We start from the raw sequence: 20,651 nt of genomic DNA on the forward strand, positions 1-20,651 counted from the left end.
AGAAGAGCGACACCACGCTCGCCCTCGCGCACTTCCTCAAATACCGCGCTGCGCTGGCTTTAGGCGGGAGGCTGCCCAGGTGTGCAGAGCCCTGCTCGACGCCTCCACTCCACCCGCTAGCCTCCAGGAAGTCTTTGCTCAACCCGCTACCCTTGCACGTTGGGGTCTGGGAGGATTAGGCGGTCCAGAAGAAATGTAGCCCGGACCATTTATCCTCTCGATATTTACATAAAACTTATTTTATATAAAAGTCATAATGAGCTGGGCGCGGTGGCGCACGCCTATAATCCCACCAGCTCGGGAGGCTGAGGCAGGAGGATCACGAGATCAAAGACAGTCTCAGCAAAAGCGAGAGGCTAAGCAACTTAGTGAGATCCTGTCACTAAATAAAATACAAAATAGGGCTGGGGATGTCAGTTGTCGAGTGCCCCTGAGTTCAATCCCTGGCACCAAAAAATAAATAAATTAATTAATTAATAATAATAATAATAATAAAAATAAAAATAAAAAATAAATGAATAAAATAAAAATAAAAAAGTGTAATAATCCCATGATAGTATTCATAGCTACTTTCTAGAAGTTTTCACAGGATTTACGGCTTATTCAAGATTGCATTTTGTAGTAGATGATGGAGATAGGATTAGATTGAATTGTGATTTGATTTTTTTAAAATAGTTTTTAATAACTTTGAAATCACAGAAAAATCTCAAGAATACTATTAAAAATTTTGTATACACTTTCACCCAGATTCATCAATTAATATTTTATCCAAAAAAAAAATTTTATCCATTTAAGTTTTTCTCTTCATATGTATTTATTTATTTATCTTACAGTGCTGAGGATTGAACTCAGGGCTTTGTGCATGCTAGGAAAGTACGCCCTAACCCCCAGCACCCCAACCAACAAGTCTTTTTTTTTAATATTTATTTTTCAGTTTTAGGTGGATACAATATCTTTATTTTATTTTTATGTGGTGCTGAGAATCGAACCCAGTGCCTCACACTGGCTAGGCGAGCCTGCTACTACTTGAGCCACATCCCCAGCTCCACCAACAAGTCTTTCATGTAATTTTTTGTCCTGGCCTAGGATTCCCTTAAGGATCAGACACTTGCATTTAATATCCATGACTCTTTGGTTGCCTTTATTATTCTTTTTTTTTCTTTAGTCACCTTTAATCTAGAGCAGAGTCTCAGTCTTTGTAATCTTTTGTAAACTTCACTTTTTTTTTTGTACTAGGGATTGAACCCAGGAGTGTTTACCACTGAGCTATATCCTCAGTCCTTTTAATTTTTTATTTTGAGATGGTCTTGCTAGGTTGCCGAGGCTGGCCTTAAACTTGCCATCCTCCTGCCTCAGCCTCTAAAGTTGTTGGGATTACAGGAATGTGCCACCATTCCATGCCAATCGTTGGCATTTTTGAAGACCATAGGCTGTTTATTTTATTGATAGAATGACCCTCAGCTCAGTTTTAATTTGGCTGGTGTTTCCTAATAATTAGAGTTAAATTGCATTTTTTTTAAAAAACAAGAATATCACAGAGGTAATGTTTCTTGCTATATTGCTTCAAAAGACACATGATGTCAGTTTTTGAAATTTCTTAAGTAAATTTCAATCACTAGGTTTAGTGGTATCTGCCAGGTTTTCTTTACAGTTACCTTTTCCCTTTTTTTTTTTTTTTGTAATTAGTGGGGAGACACATTGAAATTACCTGAAATCCTGTTCATTAAATTTTAAACCACTAGCATGGTTTATGAATCTTGCCCGAATCAATCATTACTATGATGGTTATTAAATGGTGATTTTTATAAATTTATCATTCTTTCTCCACTTATTTAGTTGGTATTCAATTGGGTTAATAAAATTTTGTAGGAGACCATCGATTAGGCTCCTGCCCTGGACCCAATACACCAAACAAATACAGAGTTTAATCACTGATTAAACTGAACTTTAGTTAATTGCACAGGGCTCTGTAGCCCATTAACCAATTAAGCTGTAACAGATTAGTTGTCTCTGTACCTCATTGCTTTCTTTAAATGATGTCAGATCATGCTGTTGACTGGAGTTCTTAGGAGCTTCTTTGGTTCTGGGAGCTGACAGATTCCCAAACTATCTTTTGCTTTATTTTTCTTTGCTTAGATAAACTCTACTAAATTAATTTTTTTTAAGATAAAGGGGATGGGGGTGGTTTCTGGGAATTGAACTCATTGACTCTTTACCACTGAGCTACATTCCCAGTCCTTTTAAATGAATTTTTTAAAAAATTTGGAGAGAAAGGGTCTTACTAAGTTGCCCAGGTTGTCCTCAAACTTTTTATCCTCCTGCCTCAGTCTTTCCAGTAGCTGGGATTACAGGTGTGAACCATCACACCTGACTCTAAGGAAGTTTTTAAAACAATTGTAAGGAAGAGCTATTTTTTCTCACATTTTTGTTTATTCGCCCGTGTGTGTGTGTGTGTGTGTGTGTGTGTGTAGGGGGGTGAGCTGGGGGTTGAACTGAGGACCTTGTGCATGCTAGGCAACTGAACTATATCCCCAACCCTTACATTTTTGTTTATTCATTAACAATATTGACTTAGATTTTTTTTAATATTTATTTTTTAGTTTTAGGTGAACACAATATCTTTTATTTTATTTTTTTAATGTGGTGCTGAGAATTGAACCCAGGGGCACTCTACCATTGCACTGTATCCTTATCCCTGTTTGTTTTTTTATTTTGAGACAGAGAATCTACATTTCCCAGGCTGGTCTTGAACTTCTGGGCTCATGTGATTCTCCTGCCTCAGCCTCCCTAGTAGCAGGGGCTACAAGTGTGCACCACTGTATCCTACTGAATATTTGTTCTTATCTTGAATTGTCCCAAATTTGGCCCTTGGTTGAGTAGCCTCTTCTGATTCTGTGTTATGGCATCCTGGGTTCCCCTATCAGAGCCCTTCTACTCTGTATTATGATGCTTGTTTCTTGCCTACTAGACAATTTTGTGTGTGTGTGTGTGTGTGTGTGTGTTTCTGGGGATTGAACCCAGGGGCACTCTACCATTGCACTGTATCCTTATCCCTGTTTGTTTTTTTATTTTGAGACAGGGTCTCACTAAGTTGCTGAGGCTGGCCTTGAAACTTGTGATCCTCCTTCCGAAGCTTCCCAAGTGGGTGGGATTACAGGTGTGTGCCACCACACCCAGCAATTGCTTCCTTCTTAACAATTTGCTAAGATTATTACTTGAAATACCAATTCTAATAATCATTTTAATGATAATTTCCCTAAGTATAAAAATAATCATGTTTGATATAGACAACTTGGAATATACAGGAAGTACAAATAACAAAAATTATTCTTTGAGGGGTGGGGATATAGCTCAGTTGGTAGAGTGCTTGCCATGCATGCACAAGGCCCTGGGTTTAATCTCCAGCACCACACACACAATAAATCATTTTGTATCATAGAGAGTTAAATATATATACATATTTTATATAAAAACATAAAATATTACATTAATTTTATATTTAACTTTATATTTTAATTAAAATGTGTATATTAAAATAAAAATTATATTTTAATTAAATATATTTAAATTTTTCTTTTGCTGTGCTGAGATTTGAACCCAGAGCCTTCAAACACGAGACACATGCTCAACCACGGAGCCATAACTCCAGCCTCAAATTGATTACCTTTTTCTTTATGGATGTTTTGTTTTTGTTTTATTAAAAAGTGTTATTTAACCAGGTGTGGTGGTGCATGCCTGTAATCCCAGTGGATAGGGAGGTAGAGGCAAGAGGATCACAAGTTCAAAGCCAGCCTCAGTAATTTACCGAGGCACTAAGCAATTCAGTGAGATCCTGTCTCTAATAAAATACAAAATGGGGCTGGGGATGTGGCTCTGTAGTCGAGTGCCCCTGAGTTCAATTCCAGTACCCTCCCACCAAAAAAAAGTGTTATTTGGGCTGGTGCTGTAGCTCAGTGGCAGAGCGTTTGCTTAGCACATGTGAGGCAGTGGGTTTGATCCTTAGCACCACATAAAATTAAAAATAAATAAATAAAGGCATGCTGTCCAACTACAAAAAAAAATTTTTTTAAAGTGTTATTCTACAAATCCCATCAGTGTGTACAACTATAATGCACCAAAATATTGTGGGATCTGGGCATGGTGGTACACGCCTGTAATCCCAGCAGCTCAGAAAGTTGAGGTAGGAGGATCTCCAGTCAAAGCTGGCTTCAGCAATTTAGTGAGGCCCTAAGCAACTTAGTGAAACCCTGTCACCGAATAAAACATAAAAAGGGCTGGGGATGTGGCTCAAGTGGTAACGCGCTCGCCTGGCATGCGCGGGGCGCTGGGTTTGAGCCTCGGCACCACATAAAATAAAATAAAGATGTTTTGTTTATCGAAAACTAAAAAATAAATATTAAAAAATTATCTCTCTCTCTTCTCTCTCTCTTTAAAAAAAGGAAAAAGGGCTGGGGATGTGGCTCACTCGTTATGTGGTTCACACGTTGAGTGCCCCTGGGTTCAATCCTAAGTACCCCAAACAAACAAACAACAGCTGTGGGGAAAAAAGTTATTGTAATCAGGCATGGTGGCCGCACCTGTAATCTCAGAAACCTGGGGAAGCTGAAGCAGGAGAATTGCAAGTTTGAAGCCAGCTGTAGCAATTTAGCGAGACCCTCAACAACTTAGTGAGACCCTATCTCAAAATAAAAATTAAAAAGGGCTGGTGATGTGGCTCAGTGGTAAAGCATCTACAACTACAAAACTTTTTTTAAAAAACTGTTATTCTGGGCTGGGGGTGTGGTTCAGTGGTAGAGCGCTTGCCTAGCATGTGTGAGGCCCTGCGTTCGATCCTCAGCACCACATGAAAATAAATAAATAAAATAAAAGGTATTTGTCCAACTACAACTAAAAAAAATGAATATTTAAAAAAGTGTTATTCTACAAATCCCATCAGTATGTACAACTATAATGCACCAATAAAAAATTGTGGGATCTGGGCGTGGTGGCTCACACCTATAATCCTAGCAGCTCGGAAAGTTAAGGTAAGAGGATCTTGAGTTCAAAGCAGCCTCAGCAATTTAGTGAGGCCTTAAGCAACTTACTGAGACCCTGTCTCCAAATAAAATATTAATTTTTGTTTGGAGACAGGGTCTCACTAAGTTGTTGAGGGTCTCGCTAAATTGCTAAGACTGGCTTCAAACTTGCAATTCTCCTGCCTCAGCTTCCCAAGTTTCTGAGATTACAGGTGTGGTCACCATGCCTGATTAGAATTTGTGGCCAGGCTGGGCAATTTAACAAGATTCTGTCTCAAAATAAAAATAAAAAGGACTGGGGATGTAGTTCACTAGTAAGCATCCCTGGGTTCAATCCCTAGTACTACCAAAAAAAAAAAAAAAAGAAAAAGAAGAAGCCACAATGAGATGCCACTTCATACTCTCTGGAAAGGCTATTATAAAAGAAGAAAAAGACATTTTCCAGCCAGTGGCTTGGACTTGCTGTACTCTGAATCAAGTAAGAGCAGTGTACCATTTGGAAATGAGCACTCTTGGCAAGAAAGCATGGTGGACGTGGCCTGAAAACTTTCATTCTCCATTGGTATTTTACATGGAAGACGAGCTAGAGAAGCATGTAATTGGTCATGGAGATAAATACCTTTGATCTATGGAGGTGCATAGCCCCACCCTAATTCAGCTGGATCCATGGTTCACAGCCACAAGCCAGACTCAAGTTACTGTCATTGGGCCACATGGAGCAAGACAGTGGTTGCTGGATATGATCCGGAGTGTGGGGAGCCAGAATTCTTGCTGCCGGGGTCCAAGGCCTGGAGATGTTGAGGTGTGTCCAGAGCTGGCCCCTGACTGATCATGACTGTCACCACATGATGGAACCAGATACCTGGAGTCTATTATTGGCCACCAGAATGTGTGGGACCATCTCTCTTGAGGTTCCTCAGGGTTCCCCTTACCAATTGCATGGTTATTTGGGGTTGCATCGTAGTTAGCTGTATCCATAATAAGGGACTGACCTTCTGGGAAGCTGAGATGTGAGAAGTCTTATTTCAGCCCTTGTTGAGAAAAACATGAAAGACCTGATAGAAGTTTTGATTTGTGGCTCATCTCATCTCTCTCAAGCTTCCAGGCGTGTGTCTGAAGGAAGTTTCCTAAATGTTGGAAAGCTTTCCACTGGCAAAGATATCCAATAAAAGAAGAAAAACAGTCTGTTGAGGATGTGGAGAAATTCAAATCCTTGCGCATCACTGATGGGAATGTAAAATGGCAGAGCTGCCACCACCGTGGAAAATACTACGGTGGTTCCTCAAAAAGTTAAACATGGAATTACCATAGGATCCAACAAGACTTTTTTTTTTTTTCTGGGTATATACTTGAAAGATTGGAAAGCATAGACTTAAAGGGATATTTGAACATTATTGTTCACAGCAACATTATTCACGATAGCCAAAATTTGGCAAGAACCCAAGTGTTCACCAATGGATGAATACAAATACAAAATAATGGTATGAACATACAGGGTATATTATTCAGCCTTAAAAAGGAATACAGTTCTGACACATGCTACAACATGGATGAACCTTGAAGATATTCTAAGGGAAATAAGCCAGACACAAAAGGACAAATTTTGTGTAATTCAGTGACAGAGGTACCTAGAAGAGCCAAATGCATAGAGACAGACTGTAGAGTGGCGAGTGCCAGGAACTAGGGAAGGAGGTGATAGTAGTTATTTAATGGGCTCAGAGTTTCTGTTTGGGATGGTGGAAAAATTCTGCCAATAGGTAGTGGTGATGGTAGCACAACGATGTTAGGGCAGGGGTGTGGTTCAGTGGTGGAGTCCTTGCCTAGCATGCTCGGAGGCCTGGGTTCAGCACTAGCCCCACTTAAAAGAAGAAGAAGAAGAAGAAGAGGAAGAGGAAGAGGAAGAGGAAGAGGAAGAAGAAGAAGAAGGTAATGATGCTGAAATGTACACTTAGAAATGGTTAAAATGGCTGGGTGAGGTGGTGCATACCTATAATTCCAGCTGCTTCAGAGGCTGAGGATCGCAAGTTCAAAACCAGTCTCAGCAACTTAGCAAGACCCTATCTCTAAATAAAATATTTAAAAGAACTGGGGATATGGCTCAGTGGTTAAATGCCCCTGGGTTAATCAAGTACAGATGGCGGTGGGGGTGAGAAAGAAAGAAATAGTAAATTTTATTCAATTTCCAAACTTTACTGCACACTGGAATCTCCTGGTGGGGTGGGGGGGTGTGTTTAAATAAATACTAATACCTGGCTTCCACCCCCGTCATTCTGAAATTATTATTATTAGTAGTAGTAGTAATACTAGGGATTGAACCCAGGGGTTCAATTCACTGAGCCACATCCCTAGCCCTTTTTATATTTTATTTTGATCCAAGGTCTCACTAAGTTGCATAGGGCCTTGCTAAGTTGCCTAGTCTGACCTCAAACTTGGGATCTGCTGCCTTAGCCTCCCAAACTACTGGGATTATAGGTATGTGCCATCATGCCCAGCTGAAATTTTTTATTTACTTATTTTTGTAGTGCTGGGGGATTGAACTCAGGGCCTCACACATCCTCGGCAAGTGCTCTACCCCTGAGCTAAATGTCTACCACCTTGTCATTTTGATCTTGGTATGAAGTGTGATCTGGTCATCGGGCTTTTTTTTGTACTGAGGATTTGAACTCAAGGCCGCTTTAACTCTGAGTTACATCCCCAGACGTTTTTGGTTTTTTTTTTTTTTTTAACCAATACCTTTATTTTTATGTGGTGCTGAGGATCGAACCCAGTGCCTCACACATGCTAGGTGAAGGCTCTTTCCTCTGAGCCACAACCCCAGCCCTCCTTTTTGATTTTTATTTGGATATATTGCCTTGCTAAATTGCCCAGGCTGGCCTCCAACTTGCTATCCTCTTGCCTCAGCCTCCTGAGTTACAGGGATTGCAGGTGTGTACCACCATTCTGGCTTATTAAACTTTTTCATGAGCTCTTTAGATGATGTTAATGTGAAGTACAGTGCAGTTTCCAGCCCAGTGTCCTCCTGTAGGTTTAGGCCGGGCTCCTAAACCTTCCTGGGCTGTTGCAATAGGGTGGGGAAGAAAGCCCAGGCTTCCCCAGCTTTCAGCCTTGGCTTGGTTACTCCCACTCAAAGTAAAGAAGAGCCCAGTGTCTGATCCTCTTCCGTTACTCACAGCATTCATTACATTTTCTATTTAATTGATTTCCATGTTAATTCCATGAGAGAAGAAAGATGTCTCTTCACAGTGTGAGCCTAGATCCTTCAGGAGCACCTGGCACATAGCACATGCTCAGTTAATTTTTGTGGAATGAGAAAGATCATTGTCCTTCTCTTCCATTTCTTCCCTGTCTCAAGTTCTAGGATCACTCTACAAAGAGGTCATCAAGGTTCCTTTGAATCCTTTCTGGTTGTTTTCACAGGATTTTTGGTCCTTTCCCAGATTCCCCCTTCTCTTTACAGGCTTGTTCATTCATTCACTTATTCAACAAGTATTTATTGAGTGCCTACTATGTTCCAGGCAGAGTGGAATAAAGATAGGAGCAAAGCAATTTCTCTCAGGAAACTCACCATCTGATACAGGAGGCAATCAAATAATCACACAAACACAGTTATGAACTATGTGGTAACACTAGGAGACGGGATAGGGGAGTCCAACCTAAAGGGAGGAATGAAGGTCAGAGGCTTCCCTTGAGAAGGGACAGGAAGCTAACTATGTAAATAGGAGTGAAGAGGTAGTGGGAGCAGTCACAAGAGCAGTTCTGGCTCACAGAATACTCTGTACAAAGGTCCTGAGGAAAGCAGGAACACAGTATCTTGGAGGGATGGTGGTAAAAATTGCAAGGAAGTTATGGGATATATTAGGCCTGCCTGAATGTAGCTCAGTACAAGAGTGCTTGCTTGAGGCCATGGATTCAATCCCCAATACTGGAAAAAGAAGGAGAGAGAGAGAGAGAAGAAGAAGAAGAAGAAGAAGAAGAAGAAGAAGAAGAAGAGGAGGAGGAGGAGGAGGAGGAGGAGGAGGAGGAGGAGGGAAGAGAGAGAGAGAAAGGGGGAGGGGGAGGAAAGAAAGAAGAAAGAGAGCAATGTAAAGATTACTGGTCCCTGTAAGGAATATGTACTGGATGAGTGAATTATGACCACTCCTGCTGGGAACGGTGGCGCATGCCTGTAATCCCAGCAGCTCAGGAGGCTGAAGCATGAAGATTATTGAGTTCAAGATCAGACTCAACTACTTATCCAGGCCTGAGGCAACTTAGCGAGACCCTGTCTCTAAATAAAATATTAAAAAGGGCTGGAGATGTGGCTGAGAGGTTAAGTGACCCTGAGTTCAATCCCTGGTACAAAAAAAAAAAAAAAAAGGGTACTCCTGCCCTTTTCCCTTAGTTACCACACTCTATCTCCCTTGTCCCCCTCCATCCAGGGTCCTTCCACTTCTGTTTCTACTTCCCCCTCCAGTGCCCTGTCCTTGGGTCTCACCCTGGTGGCCCGGTCTTTGTCTTTCCCAGACAGTGGCTCTTTCTCCCAGTGCTTCTCCCTGCTCTGCCAGCCCCAGCCAGGCCCTCAGGCCCCTTGGCCCCTACCTGATGCCCCAGCCTCAGCCTCTGCCGCCAACCCAGGACCCTGGTTGGGTGGTCTTCTTCGTGCTGTGCAGAATGTAAAAGCCACAGCCCAGGTGTGGGTCTGAGAGCTCTGACTCCTGGTGTCTTATATGCTGAGGCTTGAGGCAGGGAGGAGTCCAGGTGCACTTGCAGCCTGGATGTGGATTCTATAGGTTTGCCTTCAATTGGAGCCCACTAAAGGGAACCGCACAGGGTAGATGTGGATTAGCCTTTATTGTAGAGACCAAGTTCACAGAGGAAAGGGTGGACTGTAATGGGGGTCAGAGTGGTGAAATGGGAGGAATGTCGACTCCCACAGGATTGCAGCAAGGGGAATGGTAGGGAGTGTTGGGTGGTGTGGCACTGGGGGTAGGGAGAGGGACTGAGGGAGGAAAGGGCTCCAGGGGCAGGGTGGGGGCAGGGAGAGGGACATGAAGGCACTGAAGGAGCCAGAGGCTGGTGGCTGAGGCCCAGGAGGAGGCAGACTGGGACACAGAGGGTTTCTGGACTTCCTGAAGGAGCCCCGCGCAGGTCAGCCCTCCTTACTTTCGAGCGCCCAGAGCCAGGGCAATGATGAAACCCACTACCAGCAGGAACATGGCCACAGACAGCAGCACTGTGATGACCACCATGCCCCCTGTTCGGGCCATTCCCAGACCAATGGACTCCATATTCCTTCCTGTCAGAAGAGAAAAAGGGATGCCTTTGAGGGCAGGAAGGGCCCAAGGCTCCCCCAGGTGCACAGCTTAGCTCTCATCTGGCCACCCAACCAATGTCCATTCTTTCAGTTATTCATCCATCCGAACAGCCAGGCAGTGGACCCAAACACCCATCAAACCAAAGTTACAGAACATCTCCTAGGGGAGTCCCCGAGCATACAGAGGTTAGGACACCAACCCTACCCATGAGGAGCCTTTAGTTTAATAGTAGGACAGATGAGTCAACAAGAAGATGCCACGGGCCTCTGTGGTAGGATGCAAAGGTGCTGTGGGGGCGCAGGGGGGCAGCTAATCCACACTGGGGGGTGGAGTGAGAGTGTCCCAGAAAGGTCTGTGGACCCAGAGATGGAGGCAGAGCGCTACTTACGAGGAAGCGTGGACATCGGGATCTCTCTGCTGGACTCGGTAGATGTCCCCTTCTCTACTCGGTAGGAAATACTTTTGGGGTGGGGTTGGAGAGAGAGGAGATAACGTTCAGTGAGTATCTGGGACTTAGGGAAAGAGGGGCTCCAGCCTGCTCCCCAACCTAGCTTCATGGCTGTGCCTTCCCCCAGGAGAGGACACTTTGCACACCCTTTGGCCGTGCCCTCTCTCTCTCTCTCTCTCTCTCCCATGCTGACCAGAACCCTCCCAGCTTCTCTTCCGGCACCCCCATCCCTAAGTTGCTCTAGGCATGGGTCAGGTACCTACTAGTATTTGGTTCCTGGGAGGAGGTTTGTCACCTGGTATGCACGGAGCCGTGTGACTGTGAAGCCATTTCCACTGTCCACCACGCTCACCAGCTCCCTGCGCCCACGGCATGGAGGCACTATAAAACTGGACTTCTCCACTGGGCAGGAAATTGGGAATGAAAGTCAGGGTCAAGTTTTTGGAAGCTCCAGGGAGAAAGGGGCAGCTTTGAGTTTGAATGCCCCAAGAGAGGGTTTGACAAGGTGGCATGAATAGGGGAAGGGATGCCAGTGGTGCCCTGGGAAGAGGTCCCTGGGAACCAGGGGGATGCCTGGGGAGCAGGAGGCAGACCTTTGCTGTCATTGGCTCTTCGGACAGTCAGTGTGGCGTTGCCTCCTGTGAGGTGACAGGGGGGCAAAGCAACTAGCAGGCTCTCGGTTAGCGCTGGGGACAGCAGACCAGAGAGGCTTGAGATGTTGAACTCTGCTGGGAGGCCAGAAGGGAGTTCAGATGGGGATCAGTCCCTGTCCAGCCGTCAGATCTGGTGCATCCCCCTGGGGCCACTGCTAAGGAAGCGAAATCCTTCTCCCCTTTCTGCAGCTGGAGAGTAGAACAGCCAAGCCTGTGCGAGCCTGACCACCAGGTGGCAGGCTTGGGCCGCAGAAGCTGCATACTCTTCCAAGCTGCCCTGGAACCAGACTTTGGATGCCAGGAGGCAGTCAGCGCCCAATCTTATCCCCACGGGCAGCCCTGGACCCTTTCCCACACTTCTCTGCCTCTTGGGTCTGGAAGAGGCCCAGGAATGTGCCCTGGATCCTATGTCTAATGCCCGGTCACTGATATCACCAACCCCCACCCCTAGCCAGCCAGACCAGCTTCCCTTTGAGAAACTGGAAGGCCCAGTGCCCCCTGTTTAGACCTCTGAACCTTTCCCCAGAGATTGCAGAGACCTGCAGCCCCCGGGGCCAGTATAGCCAGCAGAATCAGGATCAAGGGCAAGGTCTGGACAGGCCGCAGGGATGCCATGCTGGGCTGAAACCTGGATCCTGGAACAGGTGCTGGCAGGTTGGGGCTTCCTGAGGCAAGTGAGGCCCTGCCCTGGGGTGGCTGATTTTGTCCTGGGGTGGGAGGGGCTGGAGGGGAATCCAGTCCAACCTGCCCCTTGGGCCCTATGGCCTGAGGGGAGTTTGGGACAGGTTTTTCAGGACTGAGAGCTGGCCTTCAGGCCAGAAGTGTGTGGGGGTGCCCGTCTGGGTCCTGGTGATTAGTCAGCTGCAGAGGAGCAAGGTAAACCACCCCCTCTTCTGGGCCTCCCATATGTGAAGCAGTGTTCCTGTGGGCACCTGTGTGGGTCTAGAGCCTGGCCTGGGGTGGGGGGCTGCTCTCCCTTCATGGCAGGGGTCTTCCCAGGAAGGGCATGAATTCCGAAGTTGCCCTGGTATGTAGGAAGAGGAGAGTAACCTTGAGGGGCTTCTAAAAGGAGAGAAAGAGACTGATCACAGGGAGAGGGGTGGTAGAGCAGGGGGCTTAATTCTTGGTATTCACCGAGGCCCAGCTATTGCTGCTCTTGGAGAGGCAGGGGTGACCTGACATGTAGGCTTTCAGATTCCTCCAGTGGGTGGGAACAAGGGAATCCAGGGAAGACTTCTGGAGAGACAAGCGTGGGTGGGGTGGGCACAGTCAGCCTTGGGCAGCAAACATTTGTTGAACTGAGAATAAAGAAGAGAAAGAGGGCTGAGGCTACAGCTCAGGGGTAGAGAGCATGCTTAGCATGTCAGGTCCTGGTTTGATCCCCAGCGAGGCAAAACAAATAAAATGAAAGAGACCTGGGAAGAGAAAATGAAAAAAACAAGGTACATTACCCTTTCTATCAATTGCGGAGTTCAAAAAAAGAACGAAAATGAAAAAACAAAAGCAAAAACAATACAAAACAATGATACAACTTATGACCACCCCCTGCCCTGGGCCAGTGAGAGAGAGGTGAAGGAGGGACTATCAGCAGAAGGGAAAGCGGGGGCATGAGGGAGACAAGGATGCCCCTACTCTGGGCATGGGCCAGGGGCTCCGTGTGTTCCCACATACATAAGCTACAGTGATCCGAGTAATGGATGTTACTGGTTCCTGTTTGTAAATGTGGAAACTGAAATTCAGGTAGTCACTTGTGGAAAGTGGAACACTGTCAGGAGAGGTTGTGGAATTCTATAAAGGCCTGTGCTCTACAGAGATAATTGCTGTAGGTCTCTTTGCTCCATGACCCTGTTATCTTCCCCGTCCCAGAGAAGGCCAGCATCCTTGTATGATCATGAGGGGCTGGTAGAGCTGCGTTCCTACCCCATTGGTGGGAAGGGTGGGCTTCCATCCTGGGTGTGAATGGGGACAACAGTAAAGAGGACCCAGGCTGAGGGTAGAAGGGTCTTAGGCCAGAGCTTCTTCAAATTTATTGTGCTTATGAATGACCAGGGATCTCTTGTCATGCAGTTTCTGATTCAGAGGGTCTGAGGCGAAGCCTGAAATTCTGCGTTTCCAATGAGCTTTCAGGTAACACAGATGGTGCTCACTTGGACTTGCAGAGGATTGGTTTTGATACCTGCCCCCCAACACTTACCCTGGGTCTTTTCCAATGGAAGGCAAGGGTGGGGCTTCCCCTCCAGTTTGCCAGGATGGGCTGCCTTTTGGTGGAGAATTAAATTCTGTTTTTCCTGCTCCTTGGTTTTTGTCCCCTTTAGCCCTGCTTTATAAACTGAAAGAGGATCTTTCGCACATGAAAGAGAACTCCTCGGAAGAGAGAACAGAGTCAAGGGTGGAATGCCTGGGGGAAGGGGATGTTCCTGACACTTCTCAACTTCCATCACCCCCTGGCAGGATGTTTACATTTGGGTTTGAGAGGTATCTTTTTCCATTTCAATCATAACCAGGAAGCAGAAAGGAGAAGAGGTTGAGTTTATTGCAGGGCAGGTTGCCTTGGGTCCACCCTTAAGCTCCCATTCTCCATCTGAAATTATGATGAGACAGATTAGGGTAGGGCAGATCTCAGACCAGGTTTTAAAGGGATATGAGGGCCCTGTGCCTTTAAGCCCTCCCTTCTCCCTCCAACTCCCCCACCTTCCCCACCCCAACCCTCCCCAGGTTTCTGGAGGAGCAGAGAGTTGCGTCTTCTCCCTGCCCTGCCGAGCTGCTCACTGGCTGCTCTGGAGGCTGTGCTTTGCGGTCTCCATGGAAACCATTAGTTGCTAAGCAACTGGAGCATCATCTGTGCTGAGCTCTCGCATCTAATTATCCCATCACAGCAGCCGAGAAGGGTTTGGGGAGCTGAGAGGAGGGGGAGGCCAAGCGCAGGAGCAAGAGGATAACTCTTTTAGCAGAGCAGATTCATTGACAATGCTGAAGTCATTTAAAGCCACAGCACCCTGTTCCTCTGGAGGATTCCCCAATGGCTTGGAGTAAGTGAATCAGGACCACACGTCTGGAGTCTCTCTCCTGGACCCCGTATTTCTAGGGTGTCTCCCTTGATTCTTGATTCTGAACTCTCTCAAGTTCCCTCCTTTGCCTTCTTCTTCCAAATTTCCAGTTCAAGTCAACAGACATTTATTGAGTACCAAATATGTCACTGGAAATGTACTAGGACCAGAAATATAAAGGTAAGATGAGTTTCTGCCCTCAAGAAACTTAAGGTATTCCTGATTTCTTTGTTTTGGTCAGACTAGATTACCTCTTAAAACAGACCTCCTCTTTCTGGACCTTCTGGACTATGGGGATGTGGCTCAGTGGTTAAGCACCCCTGGGTTCAATCCCCAGTACCAAAAAGCAAACAAACATACACCTAAGGCGTGTCTAACAGGTTCTCTGTCCACAATGCCACTCCTCTGCCTCTTAGTCAATTAGAAAAACACATCCATAGGCATACAAGCCTCTGATGGCAACTGTTGTCCTGTTGAGGAATAATGCCATATGACTTTTTAGGCAAGTCACTTTGAGCCTCATTCTTTTCATCTCAAAAATGGAAATCCTCTAGCCAGGCGTGGTGGCACACACCCGAAATCCCAGTGGCTAGGTAGGCTGAGACAGGAGGATTGCAAGTTCAAAGCCAGCCTCAGCAATGGCAAGGCACTAAGCAACTCAGGGAGACCCTGTCCCTAAATAAAATATGAAATAGGGCTGGGGAATGTGGCTCAGTGGTTGAGTGCCCCAGAGTTCAATCTCCAGTAGCAAAAAAAAGGGGGGGGGACAGATTCCTCCCTTACTCAGGAGATCTAGCGAGATAAAATATGTTTTAAAATGAAGGTGCAGAAGGAGTTCTGGAGATCATTGTCAAGAACTGTAGGAGTACCCAGGGGAGGACTGAGGGCTTGGGCCTGGGGGTCAGATGTCATACTCACCACATGTGGCTCTGTTGGGAAGTGGTAGGTCCTCTCTTCTTGACATCCAAGGTTAGAAAAGGCTGTGACAATAAGAAATCCTCCTCTTCAGGGATGGATGTGAAGGTACATGTCTTTAATTCCAGCTGCTTGGTAGGCTGAGACAGGAAGATTGAAAGTTCAAGCTCAAGATGGACAACTTAGTGAGATCCTGCCTCAAAATAAAAATAAAAAGACTGGGGCTGGGGCTGTGGTTCAGTGGTAGAGCACTTGCCTTGCATGTGTGAGGCACTGGGTTCGATTCTCAGCACCACATATAAATAAAAAAATAAAGGTTCATTGACAACTAAAGAAAATAAATAAATAAATAAAAAGACTGGGGATGTAACTTAGTGCCCTAACATAGGCTTCATATCCTATGCCACAAAAACCAAACACACAAAAACAAACTCCTCATCATTCAGGGTTGGAAGGACCTGGATGCTCCATTTTTTTTTTCTAATGTAGCCTGTGATTTAGTCATGTACCCCAAACCTTCCAGCTTTGTGATTTGGGCCAAGTTATCCACCTTATTGCTCTGATCTGTAGTTTCCTCTTCTGTATAAAGGGTATAAAATCTGTCTCATGGGAATATTATGACTATCACTCAAACTAATTTATTTTAAAGTGTTTAGCACAGTCTCTGGTTCAATAAATACTAATTTAAGTAATTCATCTTATCCTCTCCTTTTTATCAACCCTTATTGCAGATAAAGACTAGAGGCACAGAGGTAATAAATGACTTTCCCAAGGTCACAGAGCAAATAGGAATGAGGTAGGATATAACTCAGAATTCACTTTTCCAGCCTTGTCATTGATGCAAAAAGAAATGTTTGGGGTGGGGAAACTAGTTTGAGGGGAAAATGGCTGAGATATGGGTATTATACAGCAAGGGTATTAGCTTTTCATGGCTATAGCCAAAACACCTGAGGGAAAAACAAGAGGAAAGATTTATTTTGGCTCATAGTTTCAAGAGGTTTCAGTCCCTGATCAGCTGGTTCCAAGGCAGAAACATGGTGAAAGGGCACAGGAGAGGCACCATGAACTATGGTGAACCTCTGTTCACCTCGTGGCATCTGGGGAGCAGAGAGAGAGAGAGCAGCAAGAGAGGAAGGGGCTGGGGACAAAATAAACCCTTCCAGGGAACACCCCCAGTGACCCACTTTCTCCAGTAGGCACCATCTCCTACAGGTTCTACCACCTCCCCGTGGTCTATTCAGTCAGGATGATTAATCCACAGATGGTCAGAGCCCACATGATCCATCTGATTCCCCAAAGTTCTACCTCTGAACATAGCTGCATCAGGGACTGAGCCTTCAATACATGGCCTTTGGGGGACATTGCAGATGCAAACCATAACACCAAGTATCCCACAGGGTACCAGGCACACAGGAACCACTTGTCTACTCGTTGAACAGTTCCTTTATGGTAGGTACCTTGCTAGGTGCTGAGATCACTGAGATGACAGGACGCAATTTCTGCTCCCAATTTTCTGAGTTTTGAAGAGTGAATCAGAGTCAGTGGTACTCAAGTAAGTGGAAGAAGGTAAACTAAAGAGAGGGAGCAGCACATGAAAAGGCTCAGAGATGTATGTTATCCTCACACCTTCTGGGAACTGTAAATCGTGTATCTTAGCAAGGAAGAAATATCCAAAGATGGGTCTGGTGAGAGCTAGAGCCACTCGCTGGGCCATCAGGGGCTTCATATCCTATGCCAAGGAGCTTGGTTTTGACCCTCAAGAAAAATGAAAGCCTTTGAGTGGTGTGAGTTGTGTAAAGATCATTCTGGCGACAGTGTGGAGGATGGGTTGGCAGCAGGTTAGACAGGAGGCAAGAAGACTGGGTGAGAAGCAAAATGATCCAAGTGAAAAAAGAATAAAAAAATGTGGCCAGGCAATAAGCATAGAAATAGAGAGAAGCAGACAGATTGCAGTGGTATTAAGGAGAGATGGACTGGAATCAGTGACTGAAGAGTATGTTTAAGGAAGGAAGAATCAAGAATGATTTCCAGCCCTATGGCCGAGAACAGATTTGAAACGAGGACGGGGAGAAGAAAGTTCACTGTGGATCTGCTAACTCTGAGGTGTTGTGATTGCCAGGCTCCATGATAGCCCCTAATGATCCTGCGTGCGTGCGTCTGCTCTCTCTCCTCTCTCTCTCTCTCTCTCTCTGGTATTGGGGATTGAATTTGAGGTGTCTACCACTGAGCTACATCCCCAAACCTTTTTATTTCTTATTTCAATATAGGGTCTCACTAAGTTGCTGAGGTTGGCCTCGAATTTGGGAGTCTCCTGCCTCAGCCTCCCAAGTCACTGGGATTATAGGTGTGTGCCACCATACCTGGTGTTATGGTTTGGATGTGAGGTGTCTCTCAAAAGCTCACATGTGAGGCAATGTAAATGGTTTAAAAGGGGAAATAATTGGGTTGTGAGAGCCTTAACCCAATCAATGAATTTCAGTGGTATTAAGGATTGGATTAATTGGTGATAATTGAAGGCATGTAGGGTGTGGCTGGAGGAGGTGGGCATTGGGCGTGATTTGGGGGTATATATTTTGTATTTGGCAATTGGAGATATCACTCTCTGCTTGCTGATTATCATGTGGGCTGCTTCCCTCTGTCACACTCTTCCACCATGATGTTCTGCCTCACCTTGAGCCCTGAGGAATGGAGTCTGCTGTCTTTAGACCGAGACCTCTGAAACCATGAGCCCCCAAATAAACTTTTCCTCCTCTACAATTGCCCTGGTTGGGTCTTTTAGTCACAGCAGCGAACAAAACTGACTAAAACACCTGTTTTTATCCTGCTTTCCCATACTTCTGCTCTGTGTGTAGCCACCTCCTACACTGTTGGCCTGTGTGGCCAGTAGAATACAGCAGAAGTAGCTGAGCACAGTGGCACATGCTTGTATTCCCAGAACTTGGGAGGCTGAGGCAGGAAGAGCTCTTGGGCCCAGGAGTTTGAGGTCAGCTTGGACAACAAGGCGAGACCCTGTCTCAGGCAAAAAAAATAAAACAAAACAACAAATACAGCAGAAGAGATTAGACCTCACTTCTGAGGCTGGCCATAAGAGGCAGCTCACCTTTCCCTTGCTCACTTGGGAGGACCTACATGAAGTAATGTCCCTGTGGCAAGAGGCTGAGGCCCCAAGCAATACCAGGGGAATGAGGTCCTCCATTCAGCTGCAGTGAAATCTTAAATGACTGCACCTAGGCCCACACCATCACTGCAGATTTTCAAGACAGTCAGCCAGAACCACTCAGCTGTCTTTCCCAGATTCTTTTCCCTGAATAAATGTTTGTATTGATAAGTTACTAAGTTTGGGGGTAATTGGGTAGGCAGTAATAGATAACTAATACCAATGCCTTGGGAAATGTCCAGTAGGGCATGTTCATAATTGAGCATCTGAGTCTGGAACACAGAGGACTAGGGGATAACTAGGGAGGGAAGTGGGATGGTTAAAATCATCACTGTGGAGGAATATTCCTTGAAGAATAGGAGAGGGAAGGAAAAGGCAGCCATGGACAAGCTTCTGGGGGAGAAGGTAAAGAAGCTAGGTGTGAAGAAAAGAAAAAGGTAAAGGACAGACAGAGGAAGAGAAGCTGATGAAGGAAGAATGAAAATTAGGAAAACCAGGGATTGGGTGGAGAGTTTTAAAAAGGAGGTATTGCTGGGCATGGTGGTGCCCTCAGGGGTGGTGCCTATCTGTAATCCTAGCCCTTGGGAGGCTGACACAGGACATCGCAAGTTCAAGGCCAGTCTCAACAGTTCAGCAAGACCCTGTCTCAAAACAAAATGTAAATAAAGGGCCAGGGATGTGGCTCAGTTGTAGAGCAATTACCTAGCATGTTGGAGGCCCTGGGTTCAATCTCTAGCACTGTCAAAAAAAAAAGGTGTCAAGATGAAGAGAGCAGGACCGAAGGCGAGCAGTGAAAACATGTCCAGAGGAGCCTGGCATCTTGGGGCTCTGCGTATCTGTGCATCCTTGGAGACAGCAGTTTTCTGCAGGTGAGGAAGGAGAAACCAGAATGTCAGATCCTGAAGGGGACAGGGAGATAGGATCTAGGGTTAGAACAGTGCAGACAGCTCTTGGAAGAAGCTGGCTAGGAAAGAAAGGAGACCGCTAACTGGAGGGACTTTGGGGTACAGGAAAGCCTTATCTGTTTTGTTTTGAAATTAAAAACAGTTGAAAAATAAGTGGGTAATATTGATGGAGAACCTTCTGGAAGAGGAAGAAAATGGGATTCTGATCAGGAGAGTGGAGGCATTAGCCTTGGCCACAGGAGTGACATTCCCCATGGAAAGAAGAATAGGGACAATAATGCCCCCCAAATGCTATACTTTGGGGGGAGTTGAGTAGGGAAGGGAAGGTATAAGTTAAGGGAGCTCTCTCCTGAAGGCCTGTAGTTTTTGAGAAGAAACTCACTCACTACAGAGAAGAATTTGGGGGCAAAGAGGTATAAGAGTTTGAGATAGTTGTTTTGGGGGTCAGAGGTTCCAAAGGCCCTTGGTAGGGATGATCCAGCTGAGTTTGAGGCCAACTGGTCTTTAGTGGCACCAACTATATTAGTCAGGGTTCTCCAGAGAAACTGAATCCATACTATGTGTATGTATAGAAAGAGAGAAATATTTTAAGAAATTGACTCACGTGATTGTGAGCCTTGGCAAGTCCAAAATCTGATGGTAGGGGGCAGTTTAGCAGACTGGAGACTCAAAAAGAGCTTCAGTTCAGGTCCAAAGTCAGTCTTCTGGTAGAATTCCTTCTTTCTTAGGAGATATCAGTCTTTGTTCTATTAGGGCCTGTTCGGACAAGGCCCACCTAGGTTACCAAGGGTAATCTGCTTTACTCAAAGTCTATCTATTGAAATATTAATCTCATCCAAAAGACACCATCACAGAAACATCCAGAATGATATTTGACTCAATCCAAACTCAGAACACCATGGGCCAGCTAGGTGGAAAATTAACCATCATATAAACCTTGACAATTTTTTTTTTTCAAATTACTTAAGTCAAACTCAGAAGGTCAGGGGTTGAATGTTTTATCTCATAAGCAGAAGCTAGAGCAGAAAAACAAAAAATAAATATTGGGTGGATCTCCTAAAAATCAAAGGGAGAGCAAAGGAAAAAGGACCAAGGGATAAGAGGGAGGGAGGAAGGGGGGAAGTAATGGGGAGTGATACTGGACAAATTATATTGTTATATTGTGTGCATGTACAATTATGTAACAACAGTTCTCATCATTATGTACAACTATAATA

General features: G+C 45.3%; 1 protein-coding gene across 1 annotated transcript; it reads right to left on the reverse strand.

Annotated features, from left to right (window-relative positions):
* Window positions 1-9,837: 9,837 nt before the first annotated feature.
* On the reverse strand, window positions 9,838-12,697 carry Upk2 (uroplakin 2). Its single transcript, XM_015490041.2, has 5 exons — window positions 11,950-12,697; window positions 11,351-11,482; window positions 11,021-11,159; window positions 10,698-10,768; window positions 9,838-10,290 (listed from the first exon to the last, which is right to left on the reverse strand). The coding sequence occupies exons 1-5, from the start codon at window positions 12,023-12,025 to the stop codon at window positions 10,154-10,156; spliced, it is 555 nt and encodes a 184-aa protein (XP_015345527.1). The 5' UTR covers window positions 12,026-12,697; the 3' UTR covers window positions 9,838-10,153.
* Between the last annotated feature and the right edge of the window lie 7,954 nt (window positions 12,698-20,651).

Source organism: Marmota marmota, unplaced genomic scaffold (genome assembly GCF_001458135.2).
Source record: "Marmota marmota marmota unplaced genomic scaffold, marMar, whole genome shotgun sequence".
NCBI lineage: Eukaryota > Metazoa > Chordata > Mammalia > Rodentia > Sciuridae > Marmota > Marmota marmota.

Coding starts and splice junctions, on each gene's coding strand:
- Upk2 (XM_015490041.2), bottom strand. CDS start 12,025: ATGGCATCCCTGCGGCCTGTCCAGACCTTGCCCTTGATCCTGATTCTG. Junction 11,160..11,350: donor AAGAGCCAATGACAGCAAAG/GTCTGCCTCCTG, acceptor TTTCCTGCCCAG/TGGAGAAGTCCAGTTTTATA. Junction 10,769..11,020: donor CTCCCAGGAACCAAATACTA/GTAGGTACCTGA, acceptor CCACCCCAAAAG/TATTTCCTACCGAGTAGAGA.